Genomic DNA, 18,023 nt, shown 5'->3' on the forward strand with positions numbered 1-18,023 from the left:
GAACTCAGAAATCCGCCTGCCTCTGCCTCCCAAGTGCTGGGATTAAAGGTGTGCACCACCACGCCCGGCAGTTTAAGTACTCTTAACCCAGGAGACCCTTTCACCAGTTTCGACTTTATTAATTATTATTATTATTATTTTTGTAGATAAGATTTCTCTGTGTAGCCCTGGCTGTCCTGGAACTTGCTCTCTATATCAGGCTGTGAACTCAGAGATCTGCCTGCCTTTGTCTCCCACATGATAGGATTAAAGATATTTGATACTACACTTGGCAAGTGCTTTTTTTCAAAAATGAAAATGAATACAAGGAATTAAATCTACTATAACTGTGGCTATACACACCCGAGTCGTGTCTTATTATCTACACAGAATTTTGTTTCTGGCTAAAATTACGCTTGTACACAATGTTTTCTCAAGGGTGAATTTGCAAGTTTTCTTTTCTTTTTTTCTGTTTTGGATAATCTCTCTCTCCTAGCTCAGGTTGACTGCCCGTTTGCTATCGTACAGGATAACCCTGAGCTTCTGATTTGCTTGCTTCTAGTCCCGCCTGCTTCAATTACAAGCATGCATCACCATGCCTGGTTTTGTGGTGCTGGATATGGACCCTAGAGCTGCTTGCAGGCTAAGGCAGAGACTATATAGAGCAACACCTGTAGCCTCTTTGGTTTCATCTTTAAAATCAAAGGGAATTATCCTAGTGCCCAAAATAGACAAAAGATAGTTTCAAGACCTCACTCTATAGTTGCTCATTACTTGCTGTACAGGGGACCGAACCCAGAAACTAAAATGTTATGCCACTGACAGACTGCACTGGAGGTATGCTTAACACATTCTATTTTCTCTTGGCTGCTGATCAACCAGAAAAGAAGCAACACTGGGATTAGGATATTCGGTGACAGAGCAATAGATTCTACAGCTGAGTTGAATTTACCCACTAACCCATCTGAAGGGAGCATGCTTGCCCTCTGAGATGCTTCTGGGCATGAGTGTTAATGGACCCAAAGGTCTCATAGAGCATTCCATTAAGGCCGAATAAGCACAGCTTGGGGTAATTTCCTTCAAAGTAGGGAGTGGCTATCCAAACACTGGTAGATAGAAGTTCTAAACTATGGGGTCAACAAGGGGCTGGGGAAATGGTGCAGTGGTAAGAGCACAGGGCCACTTGAACTGATCCCTAACACCAGAAAGGAGGAGGCGGGCAACAGAAACGGCACTAAAGCAGCCACAGCATCCAGGGCCTGGGGTAGGACCAGGTGGCATAAGAGAAAGCACCAGGAAACCTATCAGGGTCAGCTTTCTCCCCGTGGTCAAGCTCATCTTGCTCTCCTGAGGTGCTCACCAAGCCTGCCCAAGTCCCTTCCTTTGTGCATCCTGTGGCTTGTAACATTGTTTCGTCTTTTAGTCCATTCTCAAGGAAGAGGCTGTCTTAACTGTATGCATTATACAGTATATCATATATGGCTATGAATTTTTTTTCTTGGATTCAAATCAAAACCCTTAAAAGTTTATTTCTTGCCATGACTTTGTTACTAGGTTGGAGTACAAACAAGGCCAACTACAGATTCCCTCCCTGAAAACTCTCCCATCAGTAGGCAGAAATGAACTGACCCACATAGATGGATATGGCTGAATTCTCTAATTTGGATAATTTACTTACAACATATTTGTTGGGGATGGTGAGGACTGTTGCTCTTGAAAGGAACCAGGTTTGATTCCCAGCACCACATGGTAGTTCATATCCACACAGAACTCCAGGGGATCTGATGCCCTAAACTCTGCAGGTACCAAGCATGCACACCACACACACACATACATACATACATGCAAACATTCATACACAAAATCTTACACATTTTAAAAAAGAAGCGTACCCTTCAAATAAAATATATACACTGCAGGAAACAAATCAAAGTTCCTCTAATTAATCAACCTAACTTTATATTTTCCTCACCATTATTGTAGGACATCTCTTTGAAATCGGTATTAGAAAACTCAGATCTGGTCATTTACATATGAAATGTCAGGACTCTGAAGGCTAAGGCAGGAGGCTCACCAACAGTTTTCAGGCCAGCCTGAGCTACTGAGTGAGACAAAAATAAAAATGTGGATAGGAAAAAAACCCCTCAGGGTCCTCTGAGTTCTTTCCAGTGGCCATGAGAGGATAAGGCCCGTCCATCGTTAGCCCCACAGCCTCTAGGTTGGTTCCAGTCACCAAAACCTAGATGACTAAAAGCAGACTCTCAAAGTTAACGGGGAAGGTAGCCAACTTTATTAGCATAACTGAAACTTCCAATTTACAAGGGAAATAAAACGAGGCCAGCGCCACCTGAAATTTGTCAGGTCACATTACTGTTCAGGTCACAGGACAACCCCATCACAGCTGCTGCAAGACCACACTTCTGCCGTGACAGTTTCATCAAGGACACACAGCGACTTGTTTTGAGGCTTTTGAGTTGAAAGGATCAATGTGGAGAACAGAGCCTTGCTTTTCCAACTCAAAACAAAAAGGGAACTAAGGACTAAGCAAGCAATGTCTCCTCCAGCCTGCTAGATGCTCCATGGGCACTAGCACTAGCAGGCTGCTCTGGTGACACTCGGCTCCGTTCCCTTTAGGCTGGTGGTAGTAGGCGTCTATTCTGGCAGCTGCAGCAGCTTGATGGGGGAGGAAGGAGCCACCCACCCATCACCTCTTCTTGAAGCCGTATTTTTTGCGTTCATAGAACAGGTCTGTCTTAGAGCTCCCCAAATTGACAATCTTTGGGCAACCGTCTCTCTGAAAAACAGAATAGAATTGTTAAGTCCTTGAAACTGTCTCAAGAGATTTAAGCTAAAACCTACCCCAGGAGTGGCAGAAACATAGCTCTTCACCTTATGCCCTTAGCTCCAGAACCAACTGCTTGGCCCCTTGTGTTTAACCCCCAACATCTCCCTCAGCCAAAAGGAAAAAGACCCAATCTCCCTCCTTCTGCCTTCTGAGTGTCTACAGCCTGGCTCTTTTATGAGTTTTCAAAGACGATCTTTTTAATTTTTACGTTTATTTAGAATGGCATATGCACGCCATGGTGTGTGCAAGGAGATGAGAGGACAGGTGGGTTTTGGGGACCCAACTCAGGGTCAGGTTTGATGGTAAAGGCCTATATTCACCCGGCCATCTTGTCAGCTCCTTAAAGACCATTTTATAGCTTTTGGGGTAAAGGTTTATTTAACTTTCCAGTTATCCTAAATAAAACAAACCAGGTGAGAATAGTAGAAATAGCAAGACAACAAAGAAAACATGTTTTTCAGTCTGAGAAAAGATAGTGAAGTGGTGAGAAGTGAAGTGTGCACAGTAAGCACGGGAACACAGGACAAGCACACTGCCTTCTATCTCATTGAATATGACAGCAGTGTGATAGCCGTCTGCAACTGCAAGGTGACTCTTAGCTTAGTCAACAGTTACCTTACTCCTTAGTACTTCATCTAAGCCAACAGTTACCTTACTCCTTAGTACATCATCTTAGCCAACAGTTACCTTATTCCTTAGCACTTCATTCCTCATGAGAGAAACCCGAGTGCTGAAGAGCTGGCTCAAAGGGGTAGGTGCTAGTCTAGAGGACCCTGGATGGGTTGTGTAAAATCCTTGGTTCAACCACCATACTTCAAAATGAGTAAAAATACTTTTAAAACTCTGCAAGTGCTAATTATTTTTATTGTCTGCCTGGGGTTGAGATCAAACATACAAATCAGTCCTCTAGTACCAAGGCCTGAAGACACTGGTCTCTTGGTAGACTTTGTCTTGTGAGATACTGTATCCCAGACTGGTTTTATTTTATATTTGGTTTTTCAGGACAGGGTTTCTCTGTGTAGCCCTGGCTGCCTTGGAACTCACTCTGTAGACCAGGCCTCAAACTCCAAAGGTCCGTCTGCCTCTGCCTCATGAGTGTTGGGATTAAAGGTGTGAACCACTATTGCCTGGCCCCAGACCAGTTTTAAACTGGCAATTCTCCCCCTTAGCATACCAAATGCTAGAATTACAGGCACGCATCCCCATGCCCAACTCCCGAGTCCTGACTATTTCTGAGGTTTTGAAATACCCAGCTAAGTTTACTGACCTAATTAATTACCTTATAAATTATCAAAGCTGCAGAGGAGGTGAACAATAAGGGGAGTGGCTTCTGCCACAGGAAGGTTTCTGCACAGGAGAAAGCCGGGGCACTTCATCTACATGATCATCTGTCAGTAAGGATGAGAGGCTGGATCGTGTCACAGTACTGCTTTGTGTTCCTTGGAAAATAGTGCCGAGTAATCGTGAGCTCAAGCTCAGGTATCCTCCAAGCCTTCCTGGATAATGCCGAATAGGTGAAGTGATGTCTAAAATCATTCTCAGGGACAGGGATCCAAAGGGATCAGATCACAGGATGGATGCAGACAAGTCAGATGGCAATTACTATTTAGTAATGACTCTCTAGTTCCAAGCTTAAGCCAGACACAGACTCTGGCTGTATCTGTGAAAGCTCAACATAACCCCTTTAGCTTAACAACTGTGTGAACCCTTTCTTTCCATTACACTAAGTATGTCCTAATTCCTAAGCACCAAATGTACAAAGTAGAGAGGCATGCTTCCCAGAACACCTCCTAGGGGCAGTACCAAAAATGGGAGTATCATCCTTGTAGTACATAGAAAATTAGACCCTGTTACCCACACCTGGGGAAAGGAGAGGTAGGGGACCAGATCCACAGAGGCTGTAGAGGACAGAACATGATCAATTTAGTTCCAGTTGTCACAGGTAATTGGAAAGAGAGTTTAGGGCAGGAGAGGGTTCAATCCAACTCAAGTTATGATTTCATTACTTTCTCCTTTCCCCAAACAATGTGGATTCAACACTGTAAACCCGTCTTCAGCTGGTCTAACATTCCATCCTGGGTTGGGCTGCCCCTCTCGCTTCCTAACACCGACAGGGAGAACCAGCAAATAGGCAAGGGCTGTCAAGACGGCTCAGTGGCCCAAAGCACTTGCCAGCGAGGGAAGAGAAACTCCAGACAAGTTGTCCTCTTGACACCACATGCCCACACACAGGTAAACATATAACAACGAAATTAAACCAAACACTGAAGCCTCCAGACCACCAAGGAAGCAAACCACTTCCAACAGGTTTATCCTGTGGTATAAAAAAGTCTGTAGGGAATAAGCCTGACATTCACCCACGGAGAAAAAGCTCCCAACTGGGAACCCTAGATAAATGCCTGGATGTGGCTTCCCAGGCATGCTCTGCTGATGTGGTGAGACCCGGACTTGTCTCCTGTTCCCTCCCTTACTTCCCTTTATTACATCGTCATTCACAACCGAGAGGGCAGCTATGGCGTATCATCATCCTCTGCACCACACAGAGCACCCCACCAGGTTCCATCTGCTTCCAGGACTGGTGTTGAGTGGCATCTGAATGTAGAGTGCTCTAATTCTCCTTAACACGAGCACACACCAAGGACTCAAGAAAGGACAGCATGGTATAATGCGGACACATGGTTTAGTCAGACAGCCTGGGACAGGTTGGAAAAATGATAACCTCCTCTTACACTGTGTGAGGGGTAAGGAAGCAATCACATCTACAACCCTACACTGATCATGGGAATATGAAGAGCTCTGCTCTGCCCTTTTATTTTTTTTTGGTTTTTCGAGACAGGGTTTCTCTGTGTAGCCCTGGCTGTTCTGGAACTCACTTTGTAGACCAGGCTGGCCTCGAACTCAGAAATCCGCCTGCCTTTGCTCTGTACACCAGTCTGACTTTGAAATCACAGGATTTGCCTGCCTCTGCCTTCCGTGTGCCACCATGCTCAGCTGTCTCAGTCTTGCTTAGTTGCTCCAGCATCTTCAGTTAGTCCAGTCAGACTATATTCTACTCATTTCTACTCAGGGAATATACATCTCCTCTCCACACCAGTCAAGAAACAAAGACATAAGACCAGCAACCAATTTGCCACACGACATCATTCTTCTTACTTAAAGCTGGTATCAACTGTAACTATCCCTAACTCATGTGGCCACCAGATCTACCTAAACTGTCCTTTATCACAGTAGATTTAAGAGAACCAAGTTGGGCAAGTAATCCTATTATCTAAAAGACTGGCTAAGGCAGGAGGATTGCTGTGAGTTTCAGGCCACCCTGGACTATGTAATGAGCACTAGACCAGTCAGGGCCAACGGAGCAAGGCTACCTTAGCAGTTGTCACACCCCACATCCCTGCCCAGGGAGAACCACTGTGTGGATACCAATCTGTTACCTCAGCACTCAGAAAGCTGAGGCAGGAGGACCTTCAGCTCCAGGCCATTTTGAGACACACTGACACCTATGTCTGTAAGAAAAAGAGGAAGACAGAGACAGGCAGAACCACCGGGTGGCTACTACACACCACCTATGTACGCGCTAGCACACACACCTCGGATCTTACATGTGGCCAAGAACTCTCAGCAGGGATCCTGGCTAACTTTACGTCAGCCTGACACAAACTAGGGTCATTTTAAAAGATGAAAGCTTAACTGAGAAAAGCCAGTGGTACATTTTCTTGATTAATGGCAGACATGGAAGAGGCCAGCCCAGTGTGGGTAGCACTATTCATGGGCTGGTGGAACTGGAGGCTGTAAGAAAGCAGGCTGAGCAAACTGGAAGGGGAAGAGCAGTGATGTTCCACGGCTTCTGCATCAGCTCCCACCTCGACTTCCCTCAATGACAGACTGTTACCTGGAGGTGTGGAAGAAAACCCTTTCCTTCCTTCAAGCTGCTTTTAATCATCCTGTATCATTGATGAGAAACCTAACTAAGACAGCAGGCAAAAACACTTGCCAAGCCTAACATTCACACTCAGCCGCTAGGACCAGAGTCTACAGGAAGAACTGCCTTCCACAGGCTGTCCACACAACCCATGCACAGCAGACAGCAAAGGAACACGGAGACAGACATTCTCCTAACCGCTGATACCAATGAAGACTTGCTTCTCTTCCATTCTGCCCCGATACAGAGTAACTGCTCCTTATTAGACCACACCCAGTTTGGCTCACAGGCTTGAAGAAATTACCTAGACAATTAGCTGAACATTGCAATCTCCACAGCCCAGATCAGAAGAAGAGGTGGCCACGGACAGCAAAATGGTTCAAAGTAAAAAGAAGAGAAGACCGGGTAGGAAGCTCAGCCTGCACTCACATCCTTCTCCTGAATGGTGCACTCCTTACAGTAGTAGGCATCGGAGACTCCGGGGCCGCCACAGATCACACACCGGCCTTGGTAAGATCCATAGTTACACTCATCACATATGCGGACCAGGGTGCAGGGACGCACATAGGAATCACAGATCACACACTTGCCGTCACCTGTAGAGAGGGGAGAACTGAGTTATAGCCAATAGCGATTAGTCCCCTAAGATCTTTCCTCCGCCCTATGTGGGAAATCACTAGTCCCCCTTTGACAGTGACCTTAGGACCTTCTTCTACCTTGACAGCATAAGCCTTATCCTGTACTATCTCAGTTAATTAATGCATGGAAAGAGTTTGTAATATTGTCTGGGAACTTTAAGTCTATGTAGTTACTGTTAATAAATTGACAAATGACATTGGGCTGGGAAGGTCCCCACTACTCTTGACAAATCTTAACTGTCCAAAAATTGATATTTTTTTTTTCAAAACCTAAATATGAAGTATTAAAAACTGCATGCTTAAGTGGGAGGATGGTGGGGCAGTCTTTGGTGGCAGCCAGATATTTAGTATCCTCTGCAGGCTGGTTTATCTATTTAAGCCTTCTTTACGTGGCGCATGCCTTTAATCTTAGCACTTGGGAGGCAGAGGCAGGTGGATTTCTGAGTTCAAGGCCAGCCTGGTCTACAGAGTGAGTTCCTGGACAGCCGGGGCAACACAGAGAAACCCTGTCTCGAAAAACCGAAAAATAGGCTTCTTTGCTGTTCCTCTGGAATTGATGACTCTTCAAAGAGTAAAGGCAGCAAGGCCTGAGAGGGAGTGTTCGGCTTACATTTTTCACACAGTCTTCCGATAGCTGCAAGATCAAAGACGGTAAAACATATCGTTAAAATTAAGGTTGTGATGTAGCAAGCTAAGTTTTCGTCAAGCTGAGTACAGAGGATGGGGAAGGTGGTCACATTCTCCTTTTCTCCCTCTCCACTGTCCCCCACCCCCTACTTTTTTGAGACAGAATCCCACTGTGTAGCTTGAGTTAGCCTGGAATTTCTTTTAAGCTCTGGCCAGTCTCGAACTCGCAGCAATCTTGCAGCCTTCTGTCTCCCAGGTGCTGGGATTACAGCCATGAGCTCCCGGCCTACGCCCCTAAATTTTGCTTTACACCAAAGGCGTGTCAAAAAAAAAAAAAAAAGTCTGGACCCCCCCACCCCCTCCCCCGCCAAATCCAAAGTATTCTAGACAGGCTTCCCCAGACCTGGCACAGAGGCTCCCGCCAGCCTTAGGCTCCCGGATGCGCGGGGCTGCCCTCTTCGAAGAAGCCACAAGCCGGCGAGCGCTGCTACAATGCGCAGGCATCGTAAGGCGCGAAACGTGGAGACGCCAAACCAGAGCCCTAAAGAGGAGGCTCAAGTCCCTAGTCCCCCACTTTCTAATCCCATCCCACTCAACCAAAAGGGAGCAGGCCTCCAACTCACCCACACCAGCCTGCTTGCGGCAGAAGATCAAATCTGGATGATGTTTAGCCATAACTCTTTTTCCAAGCCCGCGGCCGGAAGCTTCGGGAACTTCCGCCCGACCTCTAACCTACGGCGTACCTCCTTCCATTCCTCCGTGATTGGCCATCAAGCTGTCCGTCAGCCCTTGTCCTCGAGGGCACCAAACTCGCTAGGTCTCGCGAGAGTTTCCTCGCCAGGCCCTTGCAGGTTGCAACAAAGGTTTTTGAATAAAATTCTCTTTCATTCCAGATTTGAACGCATAAGCTCAAGTTTGTTCTTGGGTAAAAATTCTCCATATGTTGCTTTCTGTGTTGGGACTTCTTGCATGCATGCTTCCGCCAAGTATGTTGGTTTGTGGATTTTCTCTTTCCTGGAATGAAGGATGACCTTGAACTCCTGACTCCCCTCCAGCTTCCCTTCCCAAGGGCAAAGGTGACAAGACCGCGCCGAACGCCAAGCTGGCAGTCTCCCCGCATCTTTTCTTTCCACGCCCTGTTTCCGTCATGGAAGCCCCGCCCACTGCGCTATCTGGACTCGGCTCCGGGAGGAAGGCCCCACCCTCGCTGTGACGCGTCTCTCTGTAGGCCACGCCCCCTCCTTCCGATGCTTTTTAAGAGCGCCGTCTGTCACGTCACTTTCATGCGACCTCATCTTTGTCAGTGCACAAAATGGCGCCTTACAGCCTCCTGGTCACCCGGCTGCAGGTAAGCGAGCCCAGAGACGTGGGTTTACAGGGGCGGGGAGCCTCCTGCCTTGCCCGCGGCTGTAGGCGAGGCCCGGCGAGGCGGGCTCGACCCGCGGCTGACTTTCCGTGCACCTGTCGCGGTGGCAGGCCCAGCGCCCTTGTGGGTTCCTGCGTTGTCCTAGGTCAAGGCGTCCCTGGCACAGGCAGTTCGGAGTCCCCGTCCCCGCCCGCCGGCAAGCTCGGGTCTAAGCCGCGGCAGCCTGGTCCAGGGTGGAGGCACTCCGTTTTATCTGAGGGTGGAATCCATGCTCCCCCAGGGTGGTTTTCTGTTTCTCAAGGTGAAGACAAGGTGATTGGGGGTCGCGGTGGTTGTGGGTTCCCCTAAAGCCGGGTGCTTGAAGCCATCAGTAGCAGAGACTCGTTGCCTTATGTATCCGTGGTTGCCGGGCCTGGAGTCTGCAGAAGCTATATCCAGTACTACCCTTTGAGGAGACCCGGGGTCATAGACGCAAGAAGGCGTATTCTGGGCCCCACCATAATAAATAGTCGCGATAAGAGTGCTTTCTCACCTTTGCACCAGATGTCATGACTGTTTACTAATGTTACAGATATTTTATATGACGACATAGATGTGAGATAATTTTTTTCCCCAACTTGATAGATGGAAAAACTGGAAGCTAGAGACAAAGTAGTGGCTTTCATGGTGTCACTAAAAAGATCATAGCCTGAGCAGTGACCCTGCAGACCCTCTGTTCTTGTGCATGGTAGCCCAATGTCACAGAACTTTCTGAACCAGGGTGTGATCGTTTGTATTTGTCAGAAGACAGAATCAAATATTTTGAAGTCACCGTCAGTTGCTTTCCAGATACTAGGTGGAAAGACGAGAAGACTGAACAGTTTGACCTTGACACTTATGAGACATCTAGAAAATTGACTATGCCTGTCAGATGGTTTCCACTCCTAACCTTATAGCTCTAGGAATGCATAATGTTTACTGTAAAGAATGTATTTTGTTCATAAAAAGAAATTCATAAAATGTAGACAGTTTCTGGCAACTTTTTATGATTACTTTTGTGAATTTGCTTTGGACCAACTTGGAACATAGAATTAATAATTTTAAAAAGTATGTGCTGTACTCTCAGGCATTATCATTTGAAGTTTTCTTTATCACATTACTTAAAATCAAACTGCAAAATCAGACTCATTTATCTGAACAAATCATTTAACTTTTGGCCAATGAAAGGGATTTGCAGCTAAATTCTCTTTGGTTCTTTTGGTTCTTTAGATAGTATGATGAGTTCTGTCCTGACCCCACTGTCCTATGATTTAGTGGAGTCAGGCAAAGAATATTTAATAGGATAACTGACCTTTGATTTATGTCACATTTGGACCTTAGAAAGTGAGTGTTAGAGTGGTGTAGAAAGAGATTGGGGCTATAGTTCATGTCCTCCCATGATCCATGACCTTGTACCCATAACTTTCTAAGCTCTTTGTCTATCAGTTGTGGATTGTTTTCATTAAACAAGGTTTATTGGTCACTTAATTATGAGGAATTAGAACGTGTTTACAATGATGTAGTTCAACTTCTTTTAAATGTGGAGAATCTAAGACCTCAAGAGCTTGGATGACTGCTGGAGTCAGGATTAAAATCAGAGTCTTCTTATATTCAGCCAAGGTAAATGAGTAGTAGTCTGTCCTTTTCAGTATACCAGTATCCCAATAGCCACCCTGACTCGGGAAATGCCTGGTGACTCTGTACTCTGAGAACATCGTTCATTTACCTCCTCTGTGCTGCATGCATTTGAGATGCTGTATTTACTACTAATAGCTCTGTCTGGACAATCTCTAGCATGCACTAATTATTTCATAAACATTATTGGCTTTTTCTTTTCTTATTCTTGTTTTGTTTTTGTTTTTGAGGTTGGTCTTACTGTATAGCTTATGCCAGCCTTGAATTTTTGGTTCTCCTGCCTCAGCTGCCTTGAGTGCTTTGACTTCAGGCATGCGCAACCATAGCCAGTAGGGAAACTGGTAAGAAGACAACCCTGTTTTGTTTTCTTTTTCAGTGTATGTAAAGTTTTATTATTTTATGTGTATGGGTGTTTTGCCTGCATGTACGTATGTGTACCGTGTTCATGCATGCGGTGTTCACAGCAGCCAGAAGAGAGAATCAGACCCCTTGGGACTGTAGTTACAGATGGTAGTGAGTCCCCATGTGAGTGCTGGGGGTCCTCTGGAAGAATAGCCAATGGACCTGAGTCCCCAGGAAGAAGAGCAGTGATCTTAACCACTGAGTCTAGCCTCTAGTCCCTGTGCTTGTGGAGTGTATACATATTCTGATGAATCCTTGGAGATCTTTCTCAGCTTGATTATTTATTCATCTTCTTTTGGCTGGACCAAATGTGAGGGAGATTACTGAACAGCTGATATCAGTCCTACCATTAACAATAGCATTTACCGTACATGAAGTAGTAATTGCTCTTATCTCTGGGATGAGGCAGACCTATGAGCAACAGTGTTTTAGGTGAAGAAGTGGAGGCAATACAGCATAAAGCTTAATAGCATGAACTCATACATTAGAATGCCTGGGTTTAAATTCTGGCTTCAGTGCTAAGTACCTGTGACAGTCAGTAAATTACTCCCATGTCTCTCTACCTGTTCCTTCAGTACCCTAATACAGTTGTTTTAATCAGGTAACAATTGCAAAGTATATAAATCTCTGCCTGACACTAATGAGAGTTCTATAGACTCCTTTAAATAAGGGATTTTATCAGTCTTTTTTGATAAATGTGTTGTGATTTGGCTCTGCACATTTCCGATTCCAAATCCAGAGGGCAGCAACTTGCAGTGCACTGCTCTTTGGCAGTGAGACTTAGCCTCGGACCATAACCTAGCACATCCTACTGTATGTCACCAGGTGAAGAGATTAGCAACCAGACAAAGACAATAGAGAATGAGAGTGTTAAAAAAAAAAAGCCATTTTTATTCTTTTGTTTTATTGTTTATCTTTGTGCATTTGACTATAGGTAAATAAAAGGTGTTTGGCTTTGCCATGTTGCACTGAGATTTGGGTTCTAGTGTGACCTTGGGGAAATCATGCAACTTCTTGCAAGTAATTCTAGAATAGTAGTCAACTACAAAGAAGTCTGATGACATGTGTGGCAGAAGTTTTCTGCATAATTTCATGTTAAAAAAACCCCAAAACCACAAAACCCCTTTCTTTGAATTTTAATCACTGTGATGATTTCCTGGGACCAACTACTGCTTTAAATTGAAAGAGTATGTAAACTCATTAGTGGACTAGCTTTCAATCTTAGATTTAGGTAACCAGCATACTGTGTTGAGGACTAGCAGAACACAGCATTGCTGTCTGAACCAACTGCTCCTGAGATGTTTACTGTGCTTGCTGCCTAGCACTGGTCAAGGCTTTGGGAGTGTGAAGTAAACAAGCTTAGGAAAGCCAAGCTGGGTGCAGTGGCGCTTGCCTGCAGCTTCAGCGCTCTTGAGACTAAGGGAAGAGAGGAGACAGAAAATTAACAAGTAGACAAAAAAGATGTGGTTATGCCTGATGGTGGCATAATACTATTTTTTTTTTTTTTTTTTGGTTTTTCGAGACAGGGTTTCTCTGTGTAGCCCTGGCTGTCCTGGAACTCACTCTGTAGACTCAGAAATCACCTACCTCTGCTTCCCAAGTGCTGGGATTAAAGGCATGCGCCACCACGCCCAACTTACTATTTTTATTTTACGTGCATGTGTGGTCTGTCTGTCTGTCTGTCCATATGTATACAGTGCCCATGGAGGCTGAAACAGCATCAGGTCTCTTGCAACTGAAGTTGCAGACAGTTGTGAGCTGTTGGGAATTGAACCCAAATCCTCTGGAAGAGCAGCTAGTGCTCTTAACTCCTGAGTTCTCTCTCCAGCCCCAGCACTAGACCATTTTAAATCATGGAATAACATTATTGACTTATGCTTGAGGAAAATGATGAGTTGCTGTGTAGGTGCTGGGCCATCAGAGGCCAGAGAGGGCTTGCCTGCCTCCTTACCTGGGATCTCTGAGACTAAAGTGCTAGTAGTGGAGGAGGTCTCCTTTGTGTGTGTGTGTGTGTGTGCACACGCGCGCGCGCGTGCGCGCATGTGTATGTACACATGTGTGTTTGTGTATGTGGGTGTATATGTGTGCAAGTTTGAGACTAGCCTGGGATACATGATACCCTAACAAAGAAGATAGAAAAAAATTGTGAAGTTTCTTTTCTGTCTTTTTTCTTGTTTGTTTGTTTCTTTCTTTCTTTCTTCTATTTTTTTTAACACATTAATCTGTGTTGAGGGAAGAAGGTATGTCTCTGTTACAATAAGTGTTCATGTTAGAGGACAGCTTTGGGAGTCAGTTCTCCTATCATGGGTTCTAGAGATTGAACTCAGGTCAGTAGGCTTGGCAGCAAATACCTTTACCTCCTGAGCCATCTTGTCAATCCCAGTTTTTAAAAATGTTATGAGTAGTCCCTTCCCAACATTGAGACTAGGCACAGAATTCTATAGGGTGTCCCACAGTGTGCCTGTAGAAGCTTTGTTGAAGTTCCTGGAAGGCATGGAGAATAGCTCTCTTGAGTCATTTTACAAAGCTTAGTTCAAGCAAGAGGTGACCAGTTTTAGAACCAGGACTGGAATGATGGAACCAAAGCAGCTGAGATCTTCAGGTTCCTCGTCTGCAAAATGAGCATATTACTTTGTGTCTCACTGGAGAGTCGTGCAATTGTGTGTGTCAAATACTCAGGACGAATGGTCAGGTGTAGGTTAAGGCATATATAGGATATGTTAGTTTCTGACTCAGACTACCACACACACACCCTCCCCATCCCCAGCCAATTTAGCCTCTCTTCTCCAGCATTTTTATCTTAGCTCCTTCATTTAAAAGATAGAGTCTACTGCTGGTGCGATGGTTTACTGGGTATGGGCTTGTCACCAACACGATAGAGGAGAAAACAGTATCCTATAAGTTATCCTCTGACCTCTGTATGTACACATATGCATGCACACACAGTACATAAACGGAATTACAGGCATTTACTACCACCTAGGTTGTTTGTTTGTTTTAAGATTTATTTGGGCCTGGAGAGTTGCCTCAGTGGTTAAGAGCACTGACTGCTCTTGCAGAGTTCCTGAGTTCAAATCCCACCAACCACATGGTGACTCACAGCCGTCTATAATGGAATCTGATGTCTTCTTCTGATGTGTCTGAAGACAGCTGCATTGTACTCAAATGCGTAAAATAAATAAATATTAAAAAAATATTTATTTTTAGTTTTTCCAGACAGGGTTTCTCTGTGTAGTTCTGGCTATCCTGAAACTCAGAGACCCACCTGCCTCTGCTTCCTGAGTGCTGGGATTTTGCTGTCCTGCTACCACCACTGCCCAGTTTATTTGTTTTAGTATATGTATGAGTGTTTTGCCTGTATTTATGTATGTACACCATGTGCATACATGTCTAGCACCCAAGGAGGTTAGAATGTGTCAAATCTGGGCCTTCTGCAAGAGCAACACATGCTCTTAACCACCACCACTGAGATTACAGCTCACACTCAGGTGCTTTTTTACATGGGTTGTGTGAATGTGATTAGGTCCCTATGGACTGGGTCTTTTTTTTTTTTTTTTTTGGCTTTCTGAGACAGGGTTTCTCTGTATTGCCCTGGATGTCCTAAAACTCATTCTGTAGACCAGGCTGACTTCGAACTTGGAGATCTGCCTGTCTCTGCCTCCTAAGTGCTGGGATTAAAGGCATATGCCACCCCTTCACCCCCTTTTTGAGACGGGGTCTCACTCACTATATAACCTTGGCTGCCTAGAACTCATTATGTGGACCAGACTGGCTTCAAAATCAGACCTGCCTTCCTCTGTTTCCCAAATACTGAGATTAAAGGTGTGATTCACCGTGCCCAGCCTGTTGATATTTATAAATAATCCCTTGTGATATCATTCACCAGTGGAGCTATAGAGGCTGACTTCAAATGAGGGCCAAAACCCTCTTGCTATGAGAGAGCCATAATTTAAATACTGTATAATACATGGCTGAAGTAATATTTAGATGAATGCGCTAGCCCTCAATACGGACTCAGCCCTCTGGTTTGGCACCCAGATGTGGTAAAGAATATTTAGTCTACCTACTGCTGTTGGAGCTGTTGGAGCTGTGAGCGCTGGCCTGGGGGAACTGGAGTCATAGCAGTTGTGAGCTCAGGCCTTGGGAACTCGAGTCATAGCAGTTGCCACACACTGACTTCAGGTTCTTTCACTTGTCACAGACCTAGGACTCTTTTTCAAAAGTCTGTTTGTTGTTTTGAGACAGGGTTTCTTTGTGTAGCCTTGGCTGTCCTGGACCTAGTTCTATAGACTAGGCTGGCCTCAAACTCACAGAGATCTGTCTGTCCTAGGTGGTCTTTTACCAGGGTTGACCCACTTGTCCTTCACAGTAACCCTAAAATGTCAGCATTTCCAGCCTGTTTTTGTAATGATAAAATTGAGGCCCATAGATGTTGACTAATTCATCTTAGGTCACAGGTAACACACTATAGAGCCAGATGTTGGTTGCAGAGATGTATCGGACCACCATACTTGGGCTTCTGACCACTCAGCCAACCTGTTTCCCCAGAGCCCTCCCCTGGGGATAGGGTGTAGGAGCCAGATCTCTGGAGAGTAGTCTGGATGTGGGGTGAACAGTTCAGTTGACCCTCACTGGTTTCAGTGTATGTCTCTTGAGGCTGTGACTGCCTTCTGCCCCAGATACCAGTGAGGCAGAGGTGTGGGTCTCACATGGCAGCTTTGTTCTTGACTGGGCTCACAGGTTGCCTGAGGAGCTTTGGAGAATGCCCTTCTTGGTGTGCTGCTGTAGAACTGGCTGCCAATCTGCCGGCTAGAGCAGGGCTTAGGATTTATATGCAGCTTGCAGTCTCTGCTACTGAAGGCAGCTGCAAAAGAGAATTAGACGGATGAGTGAATCCATCAGCCTGTTTATTAAAGGAACCCCTGCTGCCTTTGGTAGACATTTAGAGGCTGTGACTTGGGGGCGGGGGAGGGAGCATGGCTCTTCACTGTACTTATCCTTGTCTCTGGAAAGGATAGCACCACTTTTGTTCTTGCTAGTTGCATAGCAACCAAGCTAGCTGATTGCCTGCTAGCAAGAGGGAATTGTTGTATAGCTTTAGATGCTTAGGCGAGGTGCCAGGCGTTGCCTATCACCAGAGGTGGGAAAATGTTGTTAGAAGCTGCAGTGGAGGTGTGGGAAGATGCTTCCACTCCACAGAGTGTTGATTGACAGGCATTCCTGGGTTGCCCACCTAGAAGGAGCAGCTCAGTAGGTTTCCCTGCTAGGAAGGGCTGAGCAATTAGTTGCTGAGCACACTGAGCCTTGGAACTGTGGAGGCCATGGCCAAGAATAACAAGGGTCTGACCCTATCTGTATTCATACTTCCTCCTAACAAAGTACAGCTAGCCCAGGAGGAGTTCTCCAGCTCTTTTTCCCAGTCCCCACGGACAGCTTTGAGTTGGCACTTTGGGCCTTTCTCTACATTTTAGAACTGTGTGTTCTTTCCGAACCTCACAGTCTTTGCCTTTATGTTATAGAAGAGGAAATCCAGACTCAGGAGATGTTAGGAATCCTGTAGTCTCACAGCCCAGGAGGCTGAGAACCTAAGGGAGAGGATCCAGATCTAGAAGGATGCTCTTCCTGCACCTGGTTCTTGTAGTGCGCTGTCCACAGTGGCACGCTGACAGTGGGCTGACCCTGCCTGACTCAGGAGCCCAGTCTCTGAACAGCTCAGCCACCTGCAGCTTCTTGGCTTTCTGAGGTCAAGGACCCACTGACATGGTGGCTCACTAGCAGGTAGTTCTGGTATAACCTAGGCATAACAGGATGGGAGCAATCTGCCTTTGTAGCAGCCAGGCACCACGACAGGGGCAGGTACAGCATGGATTAGTAGTGGGGTCTGTTCCTCAAGCTGTGTTCCTTTTGAAAAACCAAAGTTTGAGAGTTCAGGTTTAGGGGTAGAGGGCTGTACCACCTTTGACCATGTCTTGCCCTTTGTCTGGTTATGCGTTTGTTGTTTTTGGACAGAATCTTACACTGTAGCCCCAGTCTGAACTCTCAGCTCTTCTGCCTCAGCCTGCCTGGTACCTTCTTTACCTGAAAGTACTTTATCTGGCCAGGTCTGGTCCCTGCTTTGTATTTTATGATGTGTACATCTTGTTCCTCAGTGACTTCTCACCCAGGCATCCCACGCAGAGGCACTTACTGTTGACAGGGGTCTCTTTATTACCTTTGAGAGGTTACTTTGGGCTTTTGCTGATCTTGAGCCAACAGAGATGTATCACTGCAGGGCTGCCTTTCTTCTTAGCGTTTGCTGTGCTTCTCAAGGGTTAGATACGATGTGTCCTAGGGAAAGGTCATTTGAGACTCTACCTGCAGCCTCTTCCAGTGTTTCCCACATCCTTGAATGCATTGTATAATAATACCACAATGATTTTTAAAATTCAACTCTGATCTCATGATCTTGTTGAAGGGTTCTGCAGCTTTCCCATTGCTAAAAGCCAAACAAAACCTGTACTTACTGTCCACCTCACACTAGACCTGTACTTACTGACTTTCCACTTTCCACTAGACCTGTACTTACTGAGTATCAACTTCACACTAGATCTG

The 18,023-nt window shown here is 45.6% G+C and overlaps 2 protein-coding genes across 2 annotated transcripts in view; one reads left to right on the forward strand and one right to left on the reverse strand.

The window, feature by feature from the left end:
* Positions 1-2,246: 2,246 nt before the first annotated feature.
* Phf5a (PHD finger protein 5A) lies at positions 2,247-8,845 on the reverse strand. Its single transcript, XM_021217032.2, has 4 exons — positions 8,635-8,845; positions 7,995-8,018; positions 7,176-7,342; positions 2,247-2,773 (listed from the first exon to the last, which is right to left on the reverse strand). The coding sequence occupies exons 1-4, from the start codon at positions 8,684-8,686 to the stop codon at positions 2,684-2,686; spliced, it is 333 nt and encodes a 110-aa protein (XP_021072691.1). The 5' UTR covers positions 8,687-8,845; the 3' UTR covers positions 2,247-2,683.
* Positions 8,846-9,268: 423 nt separating this feature from the next.
* The window catches only part of Aco2 (aconitase 2), a 42,627-nt gene continuing 33,872 nt past the window's right edge, over positions 9,269-18,023 (forward strand). Inside the window, exon 1 of the mRNA XM_021216375.2 lies at positions 9,269-9,359. Coding sequence (XP_021072034.1) covers positions 9,324-9,359 — 36 coding nt within the window. The 5' untranslated portion in view covers positions 9,269-9,323. The remainder of the gene's footprint in view (positions 9,360-18,023) is intronic.

Source organism: Mus pahari, chromosome 17 (genome assembly GCF_900095145.1).
Source record: "Mus pahari chromosome 17, PAHARI_EIJ_v1.1, whole genome shotgun sequence".
In the NCBI taxonomy this organism is placed as follows: Eukaryota; Metazoa; Chordata; class Mammalia; order Rodentia; family Muridae; genus Mus; species Mus pahari.